Genomic DNA, 23410 nt, shown 5'->3' on the forward strand with positions numbered 1-23410 from the left:
ACACCATCTGGCTGGCTCACCTGCGGTCTGCAGGGGGGCTGCGGGGACTCCAGAACCCTGGGGGAGAGGGCACCGGGCTGGCAGCTACCCTGATCCCCTTCCCATCACCCCTTCTCCTCTCCTGTCACCTTTCCTGTGAGCCTCCTTCAGGATGGGAGGTGCAGGGAAGGGACTCACTTCCCCCGCTGATCCTGCTAGGTCACTGCCAGCCCTGAGCCAGGATCCGCCAAAGGCACGGGCCCTCACCACGTGCCAGTCACTGCCTGTGTCTTTGGATCTGGCTAAAGGCTTCCTAGGCACCTGCCCGCCCACCCCTCCACCCAGCAAGGCCTGTGAGACTAAGCTCTTCCATCTTCGGGTGACACCTGGCGGGTTCTGCCTGCTCCAGGTCTGCAGTGTCCCTGACCCGGGGGATGGCAGGGGCCCTGGGCCAAGGCGAGGAGAGGAGGCGCCCAGGAAGCAGCAGCTCTGGACGCGGATGTGCCAGGCGCTATGGGAAGGGACTGGGCTGGGCATGTCCTGTTTCGTGACAAGGTCCCAGAATCCACATCGGGACCCAAGTGGCCGGCTACTGAGAGTGCTCACCATGCCCAATGGCTTAAAGAGCCACCAGAGGACCAGGGGTGGGCACTGGACACAAGAGAGAAATAGCCTGTGGCTCCAGACATGCCTGGTATGGTTCCCTGCTCACCCACTGTCCCTAGAAACCCCTCAGGTCCCGCTGCCCCTCCCCCTCCCCTTCCAGATTCTTCCTCACGAGGCCCCTCTGACCCTTCCTGCACCCCTCCTCCCTTCGAAGGGTATTCTCAGTGCCCCACCTTCCATGTTGGTTCTAGAGCAGCCTAGACGCCCCCAACTGCCTCCTGCCAACCTCCACCGGCCCTGCAGCTGCTCTTTCTCTGCACCCAGCCTCCCCAAAAGCGAGCACAGCATGGCACAGCTGGGGTGGGGCGCAGCGCAGGGCACAGTAACCTGTGGGTCGGAGCCGCCCGGGCTGGGGGCGGAGGGGAAGGCCGAAGGCTGGCCCCCTGGGCCCGCCAGCTCGTCCATCAGCTTCAGCTCCCCGTCCAGGGAGCCCTGGATCAGCAGGGAGATGGTGTCAAACAGCTGTCCGTCCTGGGAGGACCAGCCCGCAAGGGGCGTCGGGGGAGCAGGGGGCAGAGGGGCAGTGACGGGAATCGTCATGGCCGGGTTTGACGAGGGCGGAGGGAGGAGAGGAGGGGACACCCACAGGACATGCGCTCGTGCACACGTGTACACACACAGCCACAGAGAGACAAGAAAGGGGAGCGGTAGGGAAGGGGGAGGGGACGGGGGGAAGGGACGATGAGGGGGAGGGAGGGTGCGGGAAGGGGGATTGGTAGAAAGGATGGTGGGATGAAGGGAAGGTGAGTAGGATTAAAGGTGGGCAGGAAGGAGGTTCAGCAACCGGGCGAGGGTAAGAGAGAAACAGGAAGGAAACAGAAAACTTAGCCTTGAACCTAAGAGCCAGGAAGGGAGGCCACACCAGGCTGGAGGAGTGGGGGACAGGCCAGCACGTCTGCGGCCACTTTGCTGAGGGTGGCCCTGCGTCTCTGCTGCTGGTCTCTCAGCACTGGAGGATCTAGGAGGAGCCCTGGGTTCTGCTGGGCTCCCTGCCCGCCACCCGCTGAGCTGCTGGCCGGCCACCCCCCCCCCACGCCGCCGGCTCTCACAGGGGTGCTGCAGGCTCACCGTGGGGTGCTCGAGGGAGTGGGCTGCCTTGTATGGGGCCCTGGACTTGGGGCTGTCGGGACCCTGGACCCCAGGCCAGAAGAAGGGACTCCCAAGTGGCGAATGGGGCTGCGGGCTGAGGGTCTTCATCTCCAGCTCCAGCTCAGCCTCCAGCTCGGCCTCTTCCCCGCCTTCCAGTCTCCTTCCACCAAAGAGCAATTTCCCTGGCTCTCACCACCTCCTTTCTGTCCTTCACACTTTGCCTCTTGTGCTCCCAGCTCATCGACTCCTCCAGCTCGGCCTCTTCCTTGGCCTCCTTGTTGCTTTCTTCCAGGTGCTTCATGAGCACGGCGATCACCACGTTGACCAGCACGAACTGGGCTGTGAGCACGAAGGACACGAAGTAGATGGGCGAGATGACGGTGTTGTAGCAGGTGGACTCCTGGTCACAGTCCCGGAGGGTGTCCTGGGGAGGCAGGACAGAGGTATGAGGCCGGGAGGATGGCGGACGGAGCTGTTGTGGAAAACCAGGCCATCGGTGTCACACGCATCAAGGGAGGAGAGAGGAAGGGGAAGGAGGGAGCCCCGCTGTCCCGGGGACAGAAGAGCGTCAGCTGCGGCCGACGTGTGAGTCAGGGCATGTCCCAGGGAGAGGGAGTTCCAGAGTGTTCTGGACAGGGGACAGAAGGGCACACGCTTTCATCCATGGCCAATTCATCTACCCATGAATCTTGGCTGAAAGAGTGGGACTGCCTCTTGGTGCCCAAGCCAGCTGTGGGAGGCCTGGGGTTCGAGCAGGGCCTCACCTTCATGATGCCATTCCAGTTGTCACCCGTGGAGACGCGGAAGAGGGTCAGGAAGGCCATGCCAAAGTTCCGGAAGGTGGCATGCCGCCCCAGGCCCTCGCAGGGGTGTGTCTCGTCACACTCTGGGGGAGGACAGAGGTTCCAGTGAGCTCCTCAGCCTCCAGCGCCAGCCCCAGCCCCTCTGCCAGCCCCAACCCCAACTCACCCAGGTCTCCGAAGAGCTCCACACCCAGAGCTGCAAAGATGAAAAACAACAGCACAAAGAGAAGTCCCAGGTTCCCCACCTGGAAGAGAGGGAAAGAAACAGAAACAGTGCTGCTAGATCTTCCGGTCCCCAGCTTGCCCGAGCCCCCTGTCCCTGTGCAGGCCGCTGCCCCCTTGCCGAGAGGACCCGGCCCACACCCCTTCCAGCTACCTGGGGCAGGGCCTGCATCACCGTGTCAAGCAGCGCCCGCATGCCCACGGCCATCTTCAACAGCTTCAGCACTGCAGAACAGGACAAGGTCATGAGCTGGCCCCTCTGAGGCCCTGGTCACCCAGTGGGTGGAGCCAGGCAAGGCTGGGTCAGGGCTGGTGGGACACCCAGGATGCCAGCCGGTCTGTACCCACACCAGCCCCAGACCTTCCCTGTTGGTGCTTGCTGTGTCCTCTGGGAAGGCAGGAAGTGGGCAGAGAGCAGGGACCAACCTCGGGCAATGCGCAGCACCCTCATGATGCGGATGATGGTGGGGTTGATGGGCAGCGAGGCGTTGACCTCAATCTCCTCCAGCGTGATGCCCATGATGGACAGCAGCACGATGGCCAGGTCCAGCTGGTTCCACCTGGAAAGCCGGGGACACAGCTCCCTGAGTGGGGGGAGGGGCAGGGGGAGGGGGAGGGGGAGGGACCGGTGTGGCACAGAAAGACCTGACCGGAAAGAGCAGAGGTCAGCGGGGGCAGCCTCCCGTCCTGCAGAGAGGGGACGTGGCTTACCCAAGGGCACATAGCCAGCTGGGGCACAGGAAGGCAGGACTAGACCTTAGCTCCAGGGTCTCCAGGGACAGGGCTTTGCACTGTCATTCACCTGCTCTTTTATTTGGCACGTACACGGTGTCTATTCTGTGCCCAGAACTGCTTTAAGGAATTTACAAGTAGGAGTCCAGACTCTCACCATGGTGGTGCGGATGCTTACTACTGTATCTCACTTTATAGGTGAGGCAAGTGAGGCCCAGAGGAGTTAAGTAACTTACCCTAAGTCACCAGCTATAAGGGGCAGAAGAACAAGGATTTGAATCCAGTCTGGGCAGGCTGGCACCAGGTTCTGTGCCCTTAAACCCCAGGCTAGGCTACATGGATATCTAGCTGCCAGTGGCCTCTAAGTCCTGTCTTGTTAAATTCCTTCCTATCTCCCAGAGCCCGGAGGCTCTGCGCACCACCGGTCAGCCCTAGGTTGGGGGCTGGATCCCAGGGGTCAAGAAGGGTCTCCAGGCACTAGGTCCGTCTGGGTAATTTCCCAGGAGTCACAGCAACACCCCCACCCCGGACTCCTCCCCTCCCCCTCTCTTCTCTGTTACCTGTCCTGGAAGAACCTGCGGAAGCCAAAGGCCACCAGTTTGAAAACTGACTCCAAGACGAAGATGACCGTGAAGATGTAGTTGCAGATCTTCAGAGCCTCGTCCAGGATCTGGCAGGAAAGTGGGCAGGAGGCAGGGTCTCTGCAGGCCCAGGCGGATGCCCACCTCAGCCCCTCTGTCCCCACCTCTCCCAGATGTGGAGACAGGAGGGGTCCCAAGGGATCTATCTCTCCTGTTCCCACCATGATGGCTGACCATCGGCCACCACCCCCAGAGACGGTAGAGGCCTTGTTCACGTGAACAGTTCAAACCTGTGCTAAAGGATCTCCCCTCTCCTTGAGAGATGAGAAAACCACACAAGAAAGTGCCAGAAGGCCCAGCATGCCAGGACTACAAGGAGTTTTGTGTATCACCAATTCAGTCTCCCCATTGTACAGAGGGGAAAACTGAGGGCTGCTGGGGGAGGATGATCGGAGAAGTGGCAAGATCATAGGTGAGATCTGGAGCTAGACATTCACTAGACTCTAACTTTAGAAGGGCAGGCCCTGGTCTGCTGTACACTCAATAATCCAGAGCCCAGCACATTCTAGATGCTCAGTAAAAATTCGCTGGTGATGACATCCGGTCCTCATTGCCCAGCTGTGTGACGTTAGTCAAACCAACCAATCTCTGAGCCTCAGCGTCCTTCCTTATGAAAAGAGGATGACAGCCACAAGGAACCCATGCTATGTGCCCAATGCTCACCTGGTGTAGAGCTGCCCGGGCTCAGGTTATGTGAGCCCCACCCAGGGGCCCCAGGTGGGATGTCAGGGGCTGGTGACCAGTCACTCACTCTTACCTGGGGCTGCTGGTAATGTTCCATAGCCATGGTGACCACATTCAGCCCGATGACACCTGTGATGAAGAGGTCCAGGTAGTGGCTGGTACACAGGTGGTGGACGAGAAGCCGAAAGCGGGAGTAGTCGGAGTAGTAGGGTTTGCTCTGGGCTTCTGGGAGGAGCAGGGTGGAGAGTAGGGGTCATGTGAGCCTCTGCCCCCCCAGCCCCTCCCCCCGCAGCCCTTCCCAGCCGCCAGCCTCTACGCCAGAGCCAAACATTCCGTGTCATCAGTGTCCTCGCCCTCCCCTCGCTGCCTTTTTCAGGGCAGCTGTCTTGGCAGGGCCCCCTCCAAGCATCTGTTCTACTGGCTGCAGTCGGGGCACAGGACGGGTCAGGACATGCAGAGCTTCCCACCCCCATTAGACACCAGGTGAGCCCCCTTCCTCTAGGCAGCCTCCGAAATCACCAGCCCCTCCCAACACCTTGGAGCTCCGCAGGCACTGAGGCCAGATCAGTAAGATGAAATACACCGGGCCATAAGGGGCTCAGAGGGGGCTCTGTCAACCCTTCTCCCGGCTCAGCCGCTGAGGGAGCAGAGGAGATCACTCAGCGCTGGGATTTGCAGATAGAGCCAGAGATTGCAAATTGACATCTTCTTGGCCGGCTGCATTGAGCCGCCACGGGGCCTCCAGGGATAGGGCATGGGTCTCCGACAGCCTCATGCTGAGAAGGGCCGTGGGGAGGGTGCAAGGCTCTGCCCTGTCCCAGATGCAAGCTGGGAGGGCCCCCAACAGACTCACCCAGTTTCTAACGAGGCCGCACCCAGCCTGCCCCTGGGTGTCGGGACGGCACGAGCACGCAGGCTGGGCTGGAAGCACTGTCTGAGATCTGTCACAGGCACAGCACCGCTCTTGTAATTAGCCAACCACTTAGTTATAAAATTCAGTGCCAGGAGGTGAGCCTGCAGTGCAAGCCGGAGATTACAGGGCCCCCTCCTCCAGGTGCTGAGGAAGGGCCATGCCAAGTGGGGGGCACATGGCATCCAGAGTGTGTGCACAGATCGGTCTCGGGGGCAGCCACAAGGAAGGCCGAGACTCCCCACAGGGAGGTGTCGGGCAGCCTCAGGTCCCAGACAGCCCTTCCCCTCTTGGGTGGAAGCTCTCGGGCGGAAACCAGCGAGGGCTGCAGCCTCTGCAGCCGGGCCGGAGGCTGGCTGGCTTAGGGGTGGCAGAAAGCTTTGGGCCCAGGTTAGCTCAGATATGACCATCCTTTCCCATGCAGAGGGCCACTTAGCAGAGAAGTAAACTGAGGCAGGGAGTGGCCTTGGGTGGGCCCCCACCAAAGGCCGAAGGAAGAAGAGTCCCAAGGAGCAGCTCCTCTGCTCCAGGCCTGCCCGGCCCCTCTCCACATCGGCCTTGCGGTGTGGATAACCAGGAGCACAGGGACCCCGACAAGGTCACATGTACCTTAGGGGTACACAAGACCATCCTTTTGCATTCAGAGAGGGACCAGCCAAGTGGGTTTTGTAGGCTCGGGTGGCCCTCCGGGCCTCCAGGAGTGAGGGTGGAGAGGCCCGGGACGGGGACAGCATGAGGCCACTGGTCATCCACACCCGATAGTGGAGGGCGGTCGGGCTGCCAGACTTCTTCCTTCCTGCAGTACCGCGAGAACCAGAGGGCGCTAGTCGCCCTGCGTTGCCTTAGCAGCCGGAACTCTTTCTCTGCATTAATCTCCATAAATGCTGAGAGCACCCGATCCCATTATGCTAAAATATGAATGGAGAATTAACTAAAATGTTTGAATACAATTAGGTTAGAAAAAGCGGCTCCTTATTAGTCCCATTATTAGCTGAGACAATGTAGAGGGGAGGCTGGAAGAGAGAGGCCCTGTCACCCCAGCCCGACTGTGTAGGCAGCCCCAGGCGAAAAGGAGCTGCTGCCACCACGGCTCTGCCTTCCGACCTTGCTCTGAGAGCTGGGTGGGCTTGGATCCAGACAGAGGTCCCCCCTACCAGACTAGGAGGGAGGTGGTGGTGGGACCGCTGAGGCAGGGCTTTTGCTTACGGCCCTCCATGCCAGCGCCCCTAGCCCAAGCCTGTGGGTGCTGGGGCTGTCCCTGCCCCTCTACTAGAGCACGGGTCCGAGGAGCACCAGGCCCCTGGCCAGGTGGGGCGAGGAAGGAGCTGTGAGTGACAGTGACAGGCGCAGTGAGTTAGTAGGGGTCATCGGGAGCCTGAGGCACAGCCAGGGCAGAGGGTTGGCAAAGGACGGTGACAGGGCGAGCGGGGAAGGCAGGGTCACTTCCTGGGATACGGCTCCCTCAGCAGAGGCCTCGCCTTTGGCTGCTGTGGGTCCTGCCCAGGGGAAGGACAAAGGGTGAGTGGAGGCGGCTGCCATCGGTGGCCGAGGAGGCCTGGCCCCTCAGCAGCCCCAGGTGTCTGGTCAGGCCTGTTCCCCTGGAAATCAGACTCTTCTTTTGAGCTTTGCCCTGGGTCTGACAGGTTGACTTTGTCCCCCATCACCCCCAGAGCTGATTGGAAATGCAGTCCCCAGACCACTCTCAGAGCACCCCAGTGGGGCCTAGGAATCAGTGTGCGTAAGCTCTCTGGGTGATTCTGGAGAGCTCTGGGCTAGACCCTCCTGGAAACCCCAGGACCTGGGAAGAGGGTTACGGGATGATCTGCACCCTTGTTCAAGATCCCTGGGTCCTCACTCACAGCCAGGGAAACTAACGCCTGTGCCAACAGGATCAGGGCAGAAGACCCAAGCGTGCGGGTGCAGTATTGACTGTGGGGTCAGTGTGTCATATCTTGGGGGCTGTGAGTCAGCACGTGTTGATTCCTGGGATGATCAATTTGATGGGGACATCAGTGGGCCAGCCCAAGGCTAGGGTGGTGTTTTGGGGTGAGCATAAATGGGCTCACCTACTTCAGCCTGCAGCCCTAGTGACCCATAAGGGAAAAGCTGAAGGCCATCTACCCCTCATTCCCTAACACTTCAGGGATTCACAGAACAGCCTGACACAGAGACATGGAGTCCCCCACAACCCAGACACAAACCAGCCAGAGACTCCTGAGCCCCCAGAGAAATGGTGTCTCAACACCAAATATAGAGCTTAGCACCTTGGGGACAGGAGGTGTGGATCTGCCACGGCCATCAGGGATGATGACCGGATAAAGGCTCACAGGTTCCCCTTGAATAGGCCCCTGCACCCACTAAGATCAGGCCGCCCAGCACCTCCAGGGTGGTGCCTGGCCAAGTAGGGCGATGGGAAGAGTGGAGAGTAGGACAGCAAATGGTTCCCGTCCCAGTCCAAGCCCTCGGCAGCCTCAGGAGGCAGCCAGAGAGGGTCCTTTGATTCTGTGCTGTATTTCCAAAAGCTTGGAAGAATCCAGTGTTTGCCTATGTTAAGACCCCACAGGGTGATTTAATGGCAAAATGCTCCTTTTCTCCCATCTTTCAATATGTAACCTTCTGCAGCTCAGAAGCTCTGATTAGCAATTAGATGTGCCCTTGATTAGTAAAACCGGTGAAACAAACTCATGGAAGTGCTGTTAATTCCAGAGACAGTCTTTCAAATTGTGGGGTCTGCAGGAGGAGGAGATAAGGGGGATCCAGAGGATAAACAGCTTGGGAACCATCAGGCGGAGACACCAGGGGGTGTGACAAGGCCCCACAGCCCTGTCAGACTCTCTGACCCTCCAAACCTCCAACTGGGGACCTGTATGGGGGGGCAAAGGGACCAAGGACCAAGGGCAGGGGAGGGCAGGAGGCACGGGGAGGTCTTCCCAGAGACACAGCTCTTGGAGATAAGGACCTGACTCACTCCCAAACATTTGGGATTTTTGGAGAAAGCTTGTAGCCAACTCAGGCCTTTGGTTCCCAATTCCTGCTGTTTGTAGCAATGACGTGGCCACCATGATTACTTGACTATTAATGAGCTTGTTCAATTATGCATCGTTACATTTCTAAAACAAATCCTTCCCTCTGCTCCTCTCAACCTGCTCCCTCAGATCAAAGTCTCCCCTTCAGACAAGAGGAGACAGAGATTTGCAGCTCTAATAATCGAACGGTGGGAGCAACAAGGGGGTGCAGGGAGGAGGCAGCGGCGGGCCAGGGGCTCCGCCGGAAACCTCCTAGCAGAGGGTCCCCACTTAGCACAGGTCCGTGCGATGACGGAGACCGCAGTGCTTCAGCCCCTGCCCTCTTGGGGGCCTCAGGGACCCTTAGCCTTGAACCCCAGAGGACAGAGTCAAGGAGCCATGGGGAGGGGCAAAGAGCACTTCCCCACACGCATGAACCCACGCCCCAGACGCAGTACCTGACGCAGCGCTGGCTGAGCTGCCGGAAGCAATTACATCGTCCAGCATTAGATCTAAAAGAACGAAACACGACATTGGTCATTGGCCGGCCCAGGTGCGCTGGGCAGGGCCCCTCACGGCTGGCTCCCCCTCAGCTCCGACCCTCGCTCTGCCTACGAATGGGGTGCACCGAGCACGGGCAGCTGACTGTCAATCACAGCCCCAGTTCGGGGGCCACAGGCACTTGAGGAAGATTAATGATTCAGCCAGCTCACTGGGGTCATGGGGCGCGGGAAGGCGCTGGGAGGGGCGGGCAGCCTGTCCCCAGAGCAGATGTCCTCTCTCGCCGCGCCATGGCCTCAGCTGCACCTGAGCAGCGCCAGACCCCAGGAGGGGAGCCAGCTGGCCGGGCGGGGGCCATGGTACCTCCTGCCAAAAGAATTCCATCTGTAGATGCCCAGCCGAGGGAGGCAGCCCTCTTTGAGGGGTGCAGGGTGCATGGAGAAGGGGTGGGGTGGGGCGCTGGGGACAGGGCCCCCGCTCGGCTTGGGACTCTAGGGAGAAGCGGAGAGCAGATCCCTAGCCTGGAGCCAGACAGGCATCTTGGGGGCTGGTGGAGGGACACAAGCACAGAGAACTGCACTATCCATGCCTGCCCCAGTGTCCCTTCCTGGAGCGGCACCGGCCCTTCCCCCACCCCATGTGTGACTCCCACGCTCTCCCCTCTCCTCCAGGTGCCTGTCACAGCTGAGGGCAGAGGGCTCCCCGCAGCCCTGAGTCACCCGGCGGTACTCACTTTTCCACACCACCGGGAAAACGCAGAGCCCTGCACGCATCTTAGCGGCGGAGCGAAGACGGCTCGTGAGAGGGTGGAGAGGAAGGGAAACTCACAGAGCAAACGGGGATAGACACAGAGGCTGGGAACCCACACAGAGACACGTGGAGGGGCGTGGGCTGTGACGGAGAGAGAGGTGCGGAGACCGTGGATAGCAGACACCCAGGAGCCCGGATGGCCGGCTGGGAGCCAGGTGCTCGCGCACCTGCAGCCGCACCACAAACACACTGGCTCCTGCCAGCCGCTCCTCACACACCCTGCCGCCCAGGGCCAGCGGGTCTTTTCCCACCACCCAGCACCTCTGTGACACTGGGGCACAAGGAGGGATAGCACAAGGCTCACCCACCCGTGCAGCAGATGCTGGGAGCACAGGGGAGCAACTGAGGGTCGTCGTGGGCCATGGGGCGGATTTCTTTCTGTTTTTTGAGTTTGGCAAAAGCCCTGACAATTAGGGTCACGGTAGTTTCGTTGAACCTAGCGGGAGGGAGGGCTGAGCCGCTGTCCCTTTGTGGGTCCTGCCGAGATCTCGCTCAGCAGCTGCTGAACTAGGCAGGCAAGGGGTCAAGACGCTTGCTAGGCAACCCTCGGGTAGGCTGGGCTGGCACCTGTGCCCGTCCCGGGTCACTGCTCACCAGCACGGGGCAATGTGGCACCAGGTTCCCAAGCCCTGAGGCTCCTCTGAGAGTCACACTGAGAGGCCATGCGCCAGCTCCCGCCTGGGGAGCATGAGGCTGAGACCAGGGAGCCTGTGGGGTGGGCAGTGCCCTCGCCCACGGGGCTGACCAGGTCTGCTCCATGCGGGCTCTAAAGGCAGACATGCTGCTGGCGGGAGGAGATGAGGAGAGGGGTGGGAGCAGCTTCTCCCGGCCCCCGGCCCCAGCCCCCAGCCCCCAGCCCCCTGCAGTTGCAAGGCCAAGGTCAAGCACGACCCAGAGAGAGGTGGAAAGACTACCGACCGGCCATCTGCTTCTCCTTACTCCTTCTCTTTTTCTCCAGCCTCCGAAGTCGTTTCTCCTCGCGCCGCCGCGCCTCCTCCTCCTCCTGGTGCTGCCGGCACTTGTGGAAGTTCTCGACCACCACGCCCACGAACATGTTCAGGACGAAGAAGGCCACGATGAGCAGGAACGAGATGAAGTAGAGCAGCATCCAGGGGTTGTGGTTCATGATGGGCTGGCAGGAGCAGGAAGGACAGGCCGAGGCATCAGCCCGAGGGCGAACTGTCCCGGGCGCTGCCTGTGTGCGCGGCCTGAGTGGGCGTGGATGGTGTGGGTTTGGTGCTAGGCACTGGGGCGGGGTGGGCGTGGGGCAAAGGAGAGATTCTCCATCCATCCATCCATCCACCCGCCGTTGCTTTGTTCCACCTGAATCCTGCCCAGTGCTCCTTGGGCTTGTGACTCCCTGAGCAGCTAGATTTCCATCTCAGGTTCACCGACTTTTAAATTTTCATCGCTACTTGCAAAAAATTTAAATGTGTCGCAGGCCAATAAAACATGGCCAGATCTGCCTCACAGCCCTGCTGTAAGATGCGACCCTCTCTAATGTCACTCTCTCTGGCCAGCGTTTTGCCCTGCTCTGCTTGGCGTCAGCTCCTGCCCACCTCAGCCTCACCTGCTGGTCCACGCCCACAGCATCCAACCCGTCGTACATGATGTCCACCCAACCGTCCTTGGAGGCAAGCACGAACAGGGACATCAGGGCCTGCGGGGGCAGGGGCAGAAGCAGGAGGAGAAGGAGATAGGCCACTTGACATCTAGAATGTGTGGCTGAACCACCCACCACCTGCCACCAGATTGTCTCCTGGTAGCAGCTGTGGGGTGTCCAGCCCTTGGGAGGTCAGGCCGGCGTCATCTCCCGTCCCCAGGAGCATACTCTGCCCCAGAGCTCGATGGCTGGCCCAAAGCCAAGAGAGATGACCACAGTCTCTGACTCCAGCCAGACAGGGGAAGGGACCCCAGAGCCCTGGGAGTTCAGACACCAAAGCCAGCCAAATTGAGTGAGCCACTTCACCTCTTGCACTTCTGTGTGTGCAAATGTGGAGTGAAAAGAAACTGTCTTGGCAATATGCAGCCAACCACATAAGCAAGCATAGACAGCCTCGCTTTCTACCATCACCCTGAGGCCAAAGAGATATGGCTATGACCCCATTCGCGGGCTGATAAAACTGAGGCCCTGGCAGGACAGCCGCCCAAGGTCACTGGGCTGGCAAACGGTGCTCATTTGACAAATGATTCACATCCAGGCTGCCTGCACCCAATCTGATGTGTGCTTGCTGCTCTGCCATGTGGCACGGTGGCCCTGGGTGAGTCTTCAGCTCTGTGGGCCCACATGTCTCCATCTTCCGGGGAGCTAGAGGCCCTGTGAGCTGCCTTGCTGGACATGTGGGGTGGACTGAGCCTGCTGGTTAGATAGCCAGGGGCCGGTCTTTGTGGTTGCCAATCTCTCCAACCGCGTGGGTATATCCCATTCAGCACAATGGACTCATGTCCCCTCCAGACTCCTGCCACCACCACTCCACCCCCAAGCCTGAGGCTCACCTGGCCGAGGTTGTCAAAGTTGTACTTGTGCCGGACCCACCGGTAACTGGCCTCAGCACAGTCGGACTTGTTGGTGATGTTCCTGGTGTCCTCGCCCTGGCACACAAAGAACTTCCCTTTGAAGAGCTGGAAGCACACGTATGCCAGGGACAGAGAGAAGTGAGCTGTGATCCGGGAAACCAGGACTCCCCAGCCCTGGGGCCTACAGGGTCTGGGCACATCCCGAATGGGGTACTCAGATCTGGGGTCAGTCACTGGCCCTTGCGGAGGTTCCCAGTGGGTGGCCAAAAGGGGGCTGGAACCCAGATCTGTCTGGAAAGTTCCCTCCTCTTCCAGTGTAGATCAGGCTGTGACCACTGGGGGGTGGGCGGGAAGTGACTGGAGGGAAAGGAGGATCAAGGCCCCCAGTGCGCTGCTTGGGTCAGACCTAAACCCACCGGAAGAGCCCCGGGACTGGCCTCAACAATAGCTTGCCCTCCCAGGAGGATGAGAGGTGGGGAGGGGAGGGCTCCCCGCTGGGCTTGTGTGGGGTGGGGGACCCAGCAGAGAGGCTCCACACAGCTTTGGCAAATGTAGCCTGGTCCCTGGGGCTGGGGAATTTCTAGGAAACCCAGGGACAGCCCTTCCCCAGGGCGCAGTGGATATCCTGGGAACCACAGGAAGAAGGGAGGGGATGGGGATGGTAGCCACCAGGAGCTCCCATACCACCCCAAGAGTCAGCTGTCTGCCCTGCAGCTGGGACGGGGACCCTGGAAGATAAAGACAGGGTGGAGGGGCTCTCCAGTCCCCTGAGGCGGCTGCTGAATCCTACAGGCAGCTCTGGCTCTTTTTCCTCCAAAGCCAAATTTCCTCCCTGGGCCAGAAGCCAGGTTTCCCCCGCAGCCCCCACTTCCTGCCTTGTCTGGGGTCTGCACCCGCCCGCCTGCCAGCACGCTGCTAACCTGGCCCAGCTGTCTGGGCCCTGGATCCCCAGGCCTGGCGTGCAGCCCGAGTGGGGAAGGAAGGGAGGAGATCCCGGAGTCGGGGTGCAGGCCAGCAGCTGCGTCTGCCCGGGGAGCGCGCTGGGGGAAGGACAGCAGCCTGTAGCTACCATGGGCCTGGAGCTTCTCTGAGGCCATGTCCCCTTGGGGCCTCCGCTCGGTCCCCCAGAAGAGAAGGGGACGGCGGCCTACGCCCGGGGAGGAAGGGCTCCTGTTAAATCCTTTCTGGATGATGGTGGCAGCAGCTTGAACCTCGGGACCAAGAGAAGAGGGCTCTTGGTCCTCAGGCTTTCATGGACCCCTGGGCCCCTGCACACCTGCACCCCCAGGATGCCGAAAATGATGAAGAAGGCACAACAGATGACCACAATGTTGCCGATGGGCTTCAGGGAGGACATCAGCGTCTCCACCACCAGCTTCAGCCCCTGGGCCCGGCTGATTACCCTGGGGGGTACAGCGAGGAGGGTGAGAGGGGTTGCCCTCCCCACTCGGCTCACTGCCAAGTCCTCCTTTCAGGAGACCCCCACCATGAGGACCCTCAGCCCTGATCCCCTCAAACAGGTGGCAGACACCCCCACTTCCAGGACAGCAAATGTGTTCCCTGGTCAGGCTGGGAGTGGGGAGGACCCCTGGGAATCAGGTGTGTCCCCTCATGGGCTAGGCATCCCCCCAGGGAATGAACGCTTCAGCTGGAGGCCACCTGTGCCTATGACAGGGCTGAGGCCATGACACGTCCCACCACACAGGCGGCCCTGAGGAACATGTCTCTCGGAAGAGAAGGAGGGTCAAGAAGATGTCTTCAAAGGAAACCACCACCACCATGAAGTGAGAGTCATCTGCGGGCCTGGGGGTGTGGCGGTGGGAAGTGGCCCCGAGGTAAACACCTTGTGGGTGGAGAGGGAGGTCACCTGAGCGGGCGCAGGGTCCGCAGCAGCCGCAGCACCCTCAGCATGCCCAGGATCTTGGTGCCGCTGTCGGAGACCATGGACACCAGGATGTCGATGACAGAGATGAGCACCAGCAGCCCGTCGAGCACATTCCAGCTGCTGCGCAGGTACGCCTGCTCCCCGAAGCACCAGCCCAGCGCCACCACCTGGGGACCACAGCCACCTCGTCACCGGCCACCCTCCCTGAAGTCCCCGACCCTCCCTCCACCGCTGCCGGCCCTGCCACCCTCAGCGAGTTCCACCATCCCCACGCCCGCCAGGAAGCAGGGGCCCGAACCAGCGCCGAAAGCCCACCGTCACCTTCACTGTCATTTCAGCCAGAAAGACGGCGGTGAAGATGTAATTGGACAGGGTCAGGAAGATGCGTTCCTGCAGGAGAGAGGCAGGTGCTACCCACCAGGACCCCTTGCGGTGGGCCAGGTTTGCACATAGAAGCCAAAATCTGCTTCAAGCGCTTGACACAGAGAGAAGACCCGCACCCTGTACAAGGACGCGGACTCTGTCTCTGTCTTTGCCTCTGTCACACACACACAGGTGCCAGGCACGGCCCACCCAGGGCTCTCTGGACAGTCTTGCCTCTGTCCCCGAGCACCAGCTCCTCAACCACGTGGCTGGGAGGACACACGCTCCCCACCATGGTGTTGTTATCCAAGCCCCAAATCCCAGGCCCCATTCCCTGACTCCTTCTTGAAACTGGAGCAGGATTTAATGTGCTCCCTGACCCCCGCCTGCCACACCACCTCCTCTCCTGCTTTCCTGCTGTGTGCCCCAGAAACGGAGCGTAGCAGGCACACGGGGGGTGTGCAGACGATGGTGCCTCCTCGGGCACCATCATTATGCCAGGCATGGATGCCCCAGTGCCTGTGAGCTGAGGCCATCCCTGGTAGCCAAGGGGGGCCCTGGAGGTGACTGGCAGCTTGAGTGTGAGAGTGAGGGGCAGAAAAAAGGCAGGAGAGGAGCAGGTGTGCTGACAGCACCAGAGCTGGAGGGGCTGAGTCGGAAGGTAGGGACAGTGACAGAACTTGGCACAGGGCCTGGGGGCTGGTGAGGGGCAGCCAGCCCAGGCAGGGGGTCCCTGGTGCTGCCTCGCACTCACCCACCTAGGCCCCGGGCGGCCCCTCTGTTCCTGGGGCTCCCTGCAGCCCCACCCTGGCCTGGCTGGAGCCCACCCTAATGCAAAACAGAAGCCCCAGCAGCTCTGAAATCCAAACAATGATGTGGGAGGCAGCGAGGAGGGGTAAGGGAGGACCTCGGGCCACCTCCAAGCCAGTGCTACAAAATGCCATGGGGGGAAACAGGGCCGCTCCACCCACCCTTCTAGGGCCTGAACTGCTGCCAGTGGGAGGGGCCGAGACACCAGGCTGGGAAGAGACAGCTCCTGGAAGGGCTGGGCCCTTCCCGAAGAGGTGAGCTCCCTGGGCAGAGTGGCCAGGACTCAGGCCCCCGGTCTCTCATGCCCTTGTGGGAAGGACTGAGTTCAAAGCCAAGCAGAAATGACCACGGCCCCAGAAAACTACTTGTTTGTGACCTGGCAGGACCCCAAGGAGCAAAGAGAAGCGTCCCTGTCCTGCTGTGCGCCAGCCTCAGGCAGCCTAGGCGGGTTTCTCCCCAGCAGCATTCCCAGCCTTGGCCGGGCGCAGGACCAGTCTCAGGCTGGCCCCAAAACTACAAGACTCACACGCATGCGTGCCCCACAAGCCTCTGGCTCGGGAGCACAAGCCATCTTTACATAGCCTGGGGTGCACAGGGCACCCAGCAAGGCTCGTGTGTCAACATAGGGGGAACTGAGGGAGAAAAGGACACAGAAGGCATCTTGGGGAGCCAGGAAGAAGGGCTGGAGTCCAAGAGACCTGAGGGTAGGGGGGCTGCCTGGGCCTCCTTGCCTCCCTGGCTGAGTGCTAACCCAGGAGGGGCCTGGCACGGAGCAGGACTCGACAGCCGTGCTTGCAGTCCCAGTGACTCACAGCACTGTGGGGGTCAATTTTGGGGCGCTCCATGGCAATGGTGATACAGTTGAGGAAGATGATGACGAGGACCACGTGGTCGAACATCTTGTGGGTGATGATCCGGTGACACAGAAGGCGGAACCTGCTCCGGGACGGAAGGGAGACGTCACCCGCACCCTCCCAGCCCGAAGCCCCAGCTCACATTCCCACTTCCAGCCTCACTGGGTAGCACCCTGGGGCGCGGGCCAGGGCCCCCTCCCCACTACCTGGACTGTGGAGGGAAGATGTAGGCCGACCAGGAGTCCCGCTCGCGGCAGCAGGCAGGCAGCCGGGCGCGGATCCAGGCCCGGATTCGTTCCCCTTTGCTCTGCAGAAGGAACGCCAGGCCTGAGCAGGACCAAGCCTTGGGACCCTTGCCTCGCCTAGTGCCCCCTCCCGCAGACCCTTTATTGTCCTCCACTATTGCCAAACCCACCTCCCTCAAAGCCGTGCAGGGCCTCTGCCCTGAGCAGCGCCCCTCCCCGCTGCACCCGCTTCCCAGGCTCTTCCGTCTCCCCACCCTGCTCCCGCCCAGCCCCCACCGGCCCTCCCTCTGGGCTTGGGAGCCGCATCAATTATCAAACGTTGTACTCTTCACAGCTGTCTGCGCACATACACCTGGGCGGAGGAGACACTAGTCCCTCTCCTCACGTGCTAACCCCGCATCCCAGGTCCCCGTGCCCATCCCCGGGGGCGGGGGGTGGTGAGGGGCTGGGGGAGGGAGAATGTGTGAGGACAGGCTGGAAGTCAAGGCTTGTGACAAGGTCCAGAAGAGAAAGAGGGACGGGAAGGGGACATCAGTTTAGAGAGATGAGTGATGGGTCTTTCTGAGTCATAGGGGGAGGGCCATGAAAGATTCATACACATCTGCCTGAAACCATTCATATCCACCAAGGACAGCAGCGCTGCAGCCCCAGGCGTGACAAGGACCTGCGTTCAGCAGGGCGGTGGGGGTTGCTACTTGGGCATGGGCTGGGGCCCCTTGTGATCCCCTGGGCTCAGAACCATAATTCCTGTGTACCCTGCCAGGCTGGCCACAGCTGTCCTTTCTCAAGGCCAGGCCTGAGGGTCACTGTGCCCATGTGGGCCTCACCAGGTTGCCCTCATCATCGCCATCATCGCCGTCCAGCGGGGGGTCATCAGGCCGCAGGGCACGGGCCAGGCGCCCGGAAGCCGACTTGCCATTGCAGTCCTGGTGCTCAGAGGCAGAGCTCCGGCTGCTGGCTGTGCGGTGCAGCCCGGGCACCTGCAGCGTGTCTGGTAGGTCGAAGGAGCTCTTGGCCTCCCGCTCCAGGGAGCCCCTTGCATGACGGTCACTGCCTGCAGGGCTGGCCCGCTCCTCCTCTGAGCTCTCATCCTCATCCTGGCTTTCCCGGCCCTCACCAGACAGCAGAGACCTCCGCTCCCCGCTAGGGCTCCTTCGCTTCAGGCTGGGGGCTCGGCCCAGGCTGTTTCGGCTTGAGCGCCTGCTGGTCCAGCTGCTGGCTGCACTCCAGGGGCTGTGTGGGGAGCTGCGGGCGCTGGGCTGCGGGGCGAGCAGAGGAGGAGGGGCCTCAGCAGGGGTACAAGGCCCTGCGCCCTCATGCACAGCCCTGTCCTGTGGCTTCCCTGGCATGACAGTGGGTGCAGAGGTGTGAGCAGAAGCCCTGGACTCGGGCCTGGATTCAGATCCTGGCTCACCCCCATTTAGCTGTGACCTGGAAGTTATTGCACTTCTCCGTGCCTCTGTCTCCTTGAGTGTCAGGGAGACGTACAATAGCACTTGTGCTTCCTTTAGTGGGTGAGAGAAGGATCACTGCTAAGAAGCAGCATAAAATAGCAGCAAGAAGAAAACCAACTCGACAGCAAGAAAACAACAGAATTTAAAAAGCGGGCCAAGGATCTGAAGAGATATTGCTCAAAAGACGTAGAAGTAGCCAACAGGTGTATATAACAAAAATGTTCGACGTCACCAATCATCGGGGATATAAAAATTAAGGCCACAATGAGATGTCACTTCCCACCTGTCAGGATAGCTGTCATCAAAAAGGATGTGGACAAAAAGGAGCCCTGCACACTGTCGGTGCTGTGTAAATTAGTGCAGCCATTATGGAAAACAGTATGGGGGTTCCTCAGAAAACCAAAAATAGGACAATGATATGATACAGCAACTCCATAACTGGATATATATAAAAAGAAATCCATGTTTGTTGTGGCAGTATTCATAACACAAGGTATGGGGTGTGGCGTGTGTACACGGGCGCTAATCAGCGAGGACTATTCAGCCTTTTACAAGGAGATCCTGTCATCTGCATTAACTTGATTAGACCTGGGGGATTATTATGCTAAGTGAAATAAGCCATGTAGAGATAGATACTGCAGGATCTCACCTCTACGTGGGATCCGAAACACAGAGAAGGAAAGAGGGGAAGGGTGATTTGCAGGGGTTGAGGGAGAACAGGAAGGTGCTGGTCAAAGGGTACAAAGTTTCAGTGAGACAGGAAAAACACAGTTTTGAGATTTGCTGCCAGCGTGACTATAAAGAAAGATGGGGTGATGGATATGTTAATTAGCTTGATTTAATCATGCCATATATACATATATCACAGCATCACATTTTATCCCACAGATATAATTATCTGTCAATTAAAAATGAAATCTTAAAAACCTTGAAAATAAATGCATAAAACATGAGCGCATGGGCAGGGGCACCAGCCTCCTGGACTAACAGGCCAGCTCTGGCCCTGGCCTTAGCCATCTGCAAAATGGGGATAATGAGCATGGCCGCCTCACAGTGCAGTGAGGGCTACATGCATAGGAGCAGTGTCTGCCACAGAACTGGGAACCAGATGGGGGCTGCCTGTTAGGTGCGAAGGAAAGAGGGGCACCCCGGGCCCATTTTACAGAAGAGGCTCTGAGAGGTTGAGAGGTTCAGCCTTCCCCAAGGTCGCACAGCGAGGGAACAGCAGAGACAGGGTCAGAGCCCTGCTCTTTCTCCTCCAAGGCTGGGCTCCTTCGCTCACTGGCCTAGCGAGCCCTGACTGGCCTAGGGCTTGGCCAGACCCGCCAGGCCCTGTCCAGCCCATGGCCCAGGGCTGTCCCCTTGGACTGCCTCTCCTTCTCCTCCTGTCCTCCCAGTATCTGCCACCACGGGCACCCACAAGCACCCCCTACCGGCGACTTCATGTCGTGGGCGGCCCCAGGCTCGGCAGACCCGCTGCTGCTGGTACGGCAGGACCCAGAGCCCAGCGCCTCCCCCAGGCCTGTGCTGGAGCTCTTGGGCAGGGACATGGGCGTGGCGGCCGTGTGGATGATGAGTGGTGGCAACAGGCCCTTCCGCAGCTCTGGGTGCTGTCCCAGGGACACCACTGCACGGGGGGAGAGAAGGAGATGCTGAGTCCACTTGAGGCTGGCGCAGGGCCAGGGCCCGTGCCCCCAGGACGCGTACTCACAGGCCAACTGCTTCTTCCTGTCCCCATCGCCCTCCACGCTGGGCGAGAAGAAATCGGGTTCGGACTCGGACTTGGTGGCATCTCCCTAGGGTTGGGGAGCAGTAGGCCATCAGTGTCCTGGCCAGGCAGAGGTCACTGAGATGGACCAAGGACTCCCTCTCCTCACACGCACACACGACATAGAGGCCACGGGACCAGCAACCACGGCACGAGGCATGCACCGGTGTGGGCAACACCACCCAGGCTCAGGGCCACGGCGTCACACTTCAGAACAGGCCGCGCCTCACCCAACTTGGCCATGCGGCCAGCCTGACTGCACTGGTACTGTGGCTGGCTGCAGGGAGAAGGGGTGGCTGGGCAGGCAGGTGGTACAGGCTGGAGGGCCTGGGACCTGGGTGAAATGGTCATGAAAACCTCAATTCCAAAAGTCCACAGGAGGCCCCTGCCTTCCCTCCGTCTCACCTCTGACCACGAGCCTCAGACCCAAGGACCCAAGAAGGAAACCAAAAGACCCCAGCCACCACAGCTCAGCCCAAGGGTGCCACTTGAGACCCCCCTCTTCTGCCCCCACCATCCCTGGCCCTGTTTTTACTTCTCTCTCTGTCTCTGGGATACTTTTTTCTTTCTTCTTAGCAGGTCAGTAGGTTCCCCAGTAATTACACACTTCTCCTTAAGAAGTTATTAAAAAATACTTGATTGCTACTTTTGATAAGGACATAAATATTGGGTAATTGGCATCTCAGGGGATCGTTTTTATTAACTCAGTTTACATCCCTAACGAGGCCTTTAATTATCAAGTGGGATCTCCAGGGGGCTGCTTAGGATGCGTGGCACCATGGGGTCCCATGGGGATCCTGGCTTCGCCCCAAATTTCAGTGCCAGTGCAGGGAAGAGCAGGGCACAGGCTTAGTGTGGGGGCTGGAAGAGGAGATGCCTGAAGGACCCAGAGACTCAGGGATGGATTAAAATTCTGTCACCCTTGGTCCCTACCTCCTCCAAAGACTTGTCCTGAGCTGAGGCAGTTTGTGGGGTCTCCATCAGGGGCCTGGGGGGGAGGGAGAGCATGTGGCAGGGTGCTCCACGGCCATGGGTCTTGAGCCCACTGAGGCCAGACATCTGGGGTTCTCTGGGACCCCAACGTAGGCACGCACACCCAGGGCGCCCCACACACGTGCACACGGCAGATTCTAAGTCCCTTCCTTCTCCGGCCTGGCAGGGACGGGAATGTGCCCTTGGCGGGTTGACGGGGCCCAAGGCCAGGAGGCTCCTCCCTTCCACGTTCTCACGGGGGAAGGGACTTAAAATCAAAGCAAATCTCACAACACCAATGGCCACCACGGCTATCACAGGTTGCACAGCAGCTGAGCGTGAACGCGAGCACAGAGACACGGAGGCGGAGTGGGGGACACGGGGTGCGGGGGACATGCGACTCAGGAGCGCGTACCTACCCCCTGGGAGTCGACAGGCAGCTGAATACAGCTTAACTGTCCACTCGCATCTTCCCGTTTGCTGATTTCCTACAGGGAGAGGGGGAGGCGGGGAGGGCCGCTGGTCACAAGCGCTCAGGCCTCCAAATACCGGCAGTGTCCAAAGAGCAAGGCGAGAAGGGGGGTACACACCCCACAGCAGAGGAATGAGAGACGCGGCTGGACAGGGAGTGGGACAGGGTGGCCTTCCGGAATTCAACTCCAGGCCCCCAGGCCAGAGTGCATCTGAAGTGGGGACACGGGCAAGGAAGGCTCAAGCCCCCCACTGCTCCTCATAACGACAGCTACCATGCATGGAAGGTGTGCAGGCAGCGTGCAACAGCTGCTGTCACACTGTGCGCGTAGGAGGTGGGGCCACTGTGACCATCTCAGGAGGCACCTGAGGCCCGGAGAAGTTGACACAGCTGCCTGAATCGCAGGAGTAAAGGGCGGAGGTGGGCCTTGACCCTGAACCCCCAGCTCAGAATACCGTAGCCTTCTCCCTGGCTCTGAGGTAGCGGGTGTGGAAACAGCAGGGAGGACAGGGAGGAGAGCGGACAAAAGCCAAGATGGGGCCTCGACATGGAACGGAATCAGGCCTCATAATTTCTTGCTCTCTCGGCCCAAGCGCCTTCACGTCAGAACGGATCCAGCCGCTCGCTGTGGAATGGGATATGACAGGTAACCCTGCCACAATGGCTATGATGTTGTTTGGTGTCAATTAATGGCCACACACAGAGCCCACCGCCTGTTCATTTAATTAAGTGTGTGGATGATAAATATACAAGAATCCAGGGCACTGCCCCCCGCAAGTCAGGAAATCAACAGCCAGGCGGGATCTGTCTCCGAGGGCCACCCCCCGCCCCTCTTGGCAGGGCGGCAGGGCCAGCAGGGGGCTACCCTTGAGGTCTCCTGCTGGCAAAGCCCACCAAGATGGGAACAACCACGCCCTCTGCCAAGGTGGGCTGTCTTACTGGTGCAAATAAAACAGAACAAAATTCCAGGCCATCACCACAGCAAAGCCAGACCTGCCAGACCACAGGGCCTCCTGGAACCCTACAGAGGAGACGCAGGTGGGTCTGGAGGCCTCCAGGTCATGGGAGTCGAATAACCCTGACCCGTCCATGCCACTGCATGCAGGACAATGGAGCAGCAGATCTGGTCCCTGACCTGGGCACTCGGGGCCGCAGCAGCTGCCTGCCCCCACGGACAGCTTGATCTTCAAAGGTTCCTCCATCCCACCACAGTGAACATCCCAGCCCAAGGTACCAGGTCCTGCGAGACGCCTGCAAGGGCACCCTATTCCCAAGGTGGAGGAGGGGTGGCCCCAAGCCCTGCTCCACCCTCCACGCTGGGGCAGCTTGCAGACTCCCAGCAGGGCCTGGGTGACCGGACCAGGCAGCTCGGTTCCCACACTCAGATGTCACTGCTGCCTAGCAACCAGCTGCACTCAATTTAACAAGGTGTTTTTGAAAGGCCAAGTGGTTGGGAGGGGACCGTGTGTGCCGGGAAGCCCCCGGACTGCCATGGCGGCTGGGCGACAGCAAGGGAGAGAAAGGGGCTCAGGGTGGTTTCTGTGTGCCCCCCAGAAGTCCACAGGGAAGTTTTTGGAGGGGAGCTTAGCTATTAGGAGCTACTGTTTGGAGGATGCTACAGGGACCTGTCCCTACCCAGCTCCTCCTCCTGCCGGTCACTAGCAACAGCCCAGCATGAGGCCGTGGAGACCTCAGCTCTTGAGAGAGCCCTGTGACAGCTTTCAACTCTGCAGCCCCAGGGAAACCCCAGAGTTGTCCCGTTCTGGGCAGAGCTCAACGGCCCGCCCTCCCTGCAAGAGGGCCAGCCATGGCCAAAGCTTTCCCAACCCCAGCTGCCGGTGGCAGGGAGGAAACGCGAGAATGGATACCTAGAGGATTAGAACGGAGGAGGGGAGAAAGCTGGTGTGGGACCAACGCACCCACGCCCCACCAGACCAGCCTGGCCCACAGGGATGGCCCTCCCTCGTAAGGCCGAGGAGGAGTCGGAAAATAGACTTTTGTTTTTTCCACCATGTGCCAGGTATTTAT

The 23410-nt window shown here is 60.1% G+C and overlaps 1 protein-coding gene across 24 annotated transcripts in view; it reads right to left on the minus strand.

The window, feature by feature from the left end:
* Positions 1 to 23410, minus strand: part of Cacna1g (calcium channel, voltage-dependent, T type, alpha 1G subunit) — a 57437-nt gene that overhangs the window by 4603 nt on the left and 29424 nt on the right. For 4 of the 24 annotated variants that reach the window (XM_013519074.1, XM_013519079.1, XM_013519076.1 and 1 more), the window contains exons 14-35: positions 21330 to 21398; positions 19882 to 19966; positions 19604 to 19797; positions 17544 to 17975; positions 16678 to 16778; positions 16430 to 16553; positions 14766 to 14834; positions 14427 to 14611; positions 13836 to 13962; positions 12539 to 12664; positions 11613 to 11702; positions 10961 to 11174; positions 9190 to 9243; positions 4890 to 5041; positions 4052 to 4161; positions 3186 to 3319; positions 2914 to 2984; positions 2704 to 2782; positions 2499 to 2620; positions 1994 to 2158; positions 1714 to 1872; positions 973 to 1116 (exon numbers count right to left, since the gene is read on the minus strand). In XM_013519074.1, the coding sequence (XP_013374528.1) occupies positions 973 to 1116; positions 1714 to 1872; positions 1994 to 2158; positions 2499 to 2620; positions 2704 to 2782; positions 2914 to 2984; positions 3186 to 3319; positions 4052 to 4161; positions 4890 to 5041; positions 9190 to 9243; positions 10961 to 11174; positions 11613 to 11702; positions 12539 to 12664; positions 13836 to 13962; positions 14427 to 14611; positions 14766 to 14834; positions 16430 to 16553; positions 16678 to 16778; positions 17544 to 17975; positions 19604 to 19797; positions 19882 to 19966; positions 21330 to 21398 (3006 nt within the window). The remainder of the gene's footprint in view (positions 1 to 972; positions 1117 to 1713; positions 1873 to 1993; positions 2159 to 2498; positions 2621 to 2703; positions 2783 to 2913; positions 2985 to 3185; positions 3320 to 4051; positions 4162 to 4889; positions 5042 to 9189; positions 9244 to 10960; positions 11175 to 11612; positions 11703 to 12538; positions 12665 to 13835; positions 13963 to 14426; positions 14612 to 14765; positions 14835 to 16429; positions 16554 to 16677; positions 16779 to 17543; positions 17976 to 19603; positions 19798 to 19881; positions 19967 to 21329; positions 21399 to 23410) is intronic. The other 20 variants (XM_005394138.2, XM_005394133.2, XM_013519071.1 and 17 more) reach the window with 13 other exon arrangements.

This window comes from Chinchilla lanigera, unplaced genomic scaffold, assembly GCF_000276665.1.
Source record: "Chinchilla lanigera isolate Chin_1 unplaced genomic scaffold, ChiLan1.0 scaffold00050, whole genome shotgun sequence".
NCBI classification, from domain to species: domain Eukaryota; kingdom Metazoa; phylum Chordata; class Mammalia; order Rodentia; family Chinchillidae; genus Chinchilla; species Chinchilla lanigera.